At 48.9% G+C, this 695-nt stretch overlaps 1 protein-coding gene across 1 annotated transcript; it reads left to right on the forward strand.

Annotated features, from left to right (window-relative positions):
- Nucleotides 1-420: 420 nt before the first annotated feature.
- On the forward strand, nt 421-689 carry LOC110302507 (translation machinery-associated protein 7). Its single transcript, XM_021173294.1, has one exon. It carries the CDS (start codon nt 436-438, stop codon nt 628-630), a length of 195 nt encoding a protein of 64 aa, XP_021028953.1. The 5' UTR covers nt 421-435; the 3' UTR covers nt 631-689.
- Nucleotides 690-695: the final 6 nt, after the last annotated feature.

The raw sequence follows: 695 nt of genomic DNA on the forward strand, positions 1-695 counted from the left end.
GTCTCCAGGGTGGGCTCAGACCCCGGGACTCAGGGGGGAGTACCATCTTGTATCCTGAATCTCTCAGAGACGAGTCCGCACAGGAGAGCACAAAGGCCTGAGAAGCAACAGAGCTTATTGGACAGGGTACCTTCAGGCCTTCATCTTCAGCCAGGAGGTAAAGCTGAGCTCCAAATCTCTGTGCACCTTCCTTGCAAGAGGAAAGCTTGCCTGCAGAAAGTACTCTTACCACTGGGACTCAGGAGAGTTGGACTCCCTGGAGTGCTAAAAGAGGCAAATAAATAAATAAATAAATAAATAAATAAATAAATAAATAATTCACAGGTGGAACAAGCTCCAGCCAGAGACAGCTAGAACATCTAACACCAGAGATTACCAGATGGTGAAAGGCAAATGTAAGAAACTTACTAACACGGTGAAGGGGCTGGAGGCGCCATGTCGGGCCGGGAAGGTGGCAAAAAGAAGCCCCTGAAACAGCCCAAGAAGCAGGCCAAGGAGATGGACGAGGAAGATAAGGCTTTCAAGCAGAAACAAAAGGAGGAACAGAAGAAACTCGAGGAGCTAAAAGCCAAGGCCGCCGGGAAGGGCCCCCTGGCCACAGGTGGAATTAAGAAATCTGGCAAAAAGTAAGCTGTTCCTCACATCTGGGGTGATGGTGACCCTCCTCTTCCATTCCTATTTAAACATCTGGATTC

Source organism: Mus caroli, chromosome 9 (genome assembly GCF_900094665.2).
Source record: "Mus caroli chromosome 9, CAROLI_EIJ_v1.1, whole genome shotgun sequence".
Lineage (NCBI taxonomy): Eukaryota > Metazoa > Chordata > Mammalia > Rodentia > Muridae > Mus > Mus caroli.

Excerpts from the sequence above, each read along its gene's own strand:
- LOC110302507 (XM_021173294.1), top strand. The coding sequence starts at position 436 with ATGTCGGGCCGGGAAGGTGGCAAAAAGAAGCCCCTGAAACAGCCCAAG.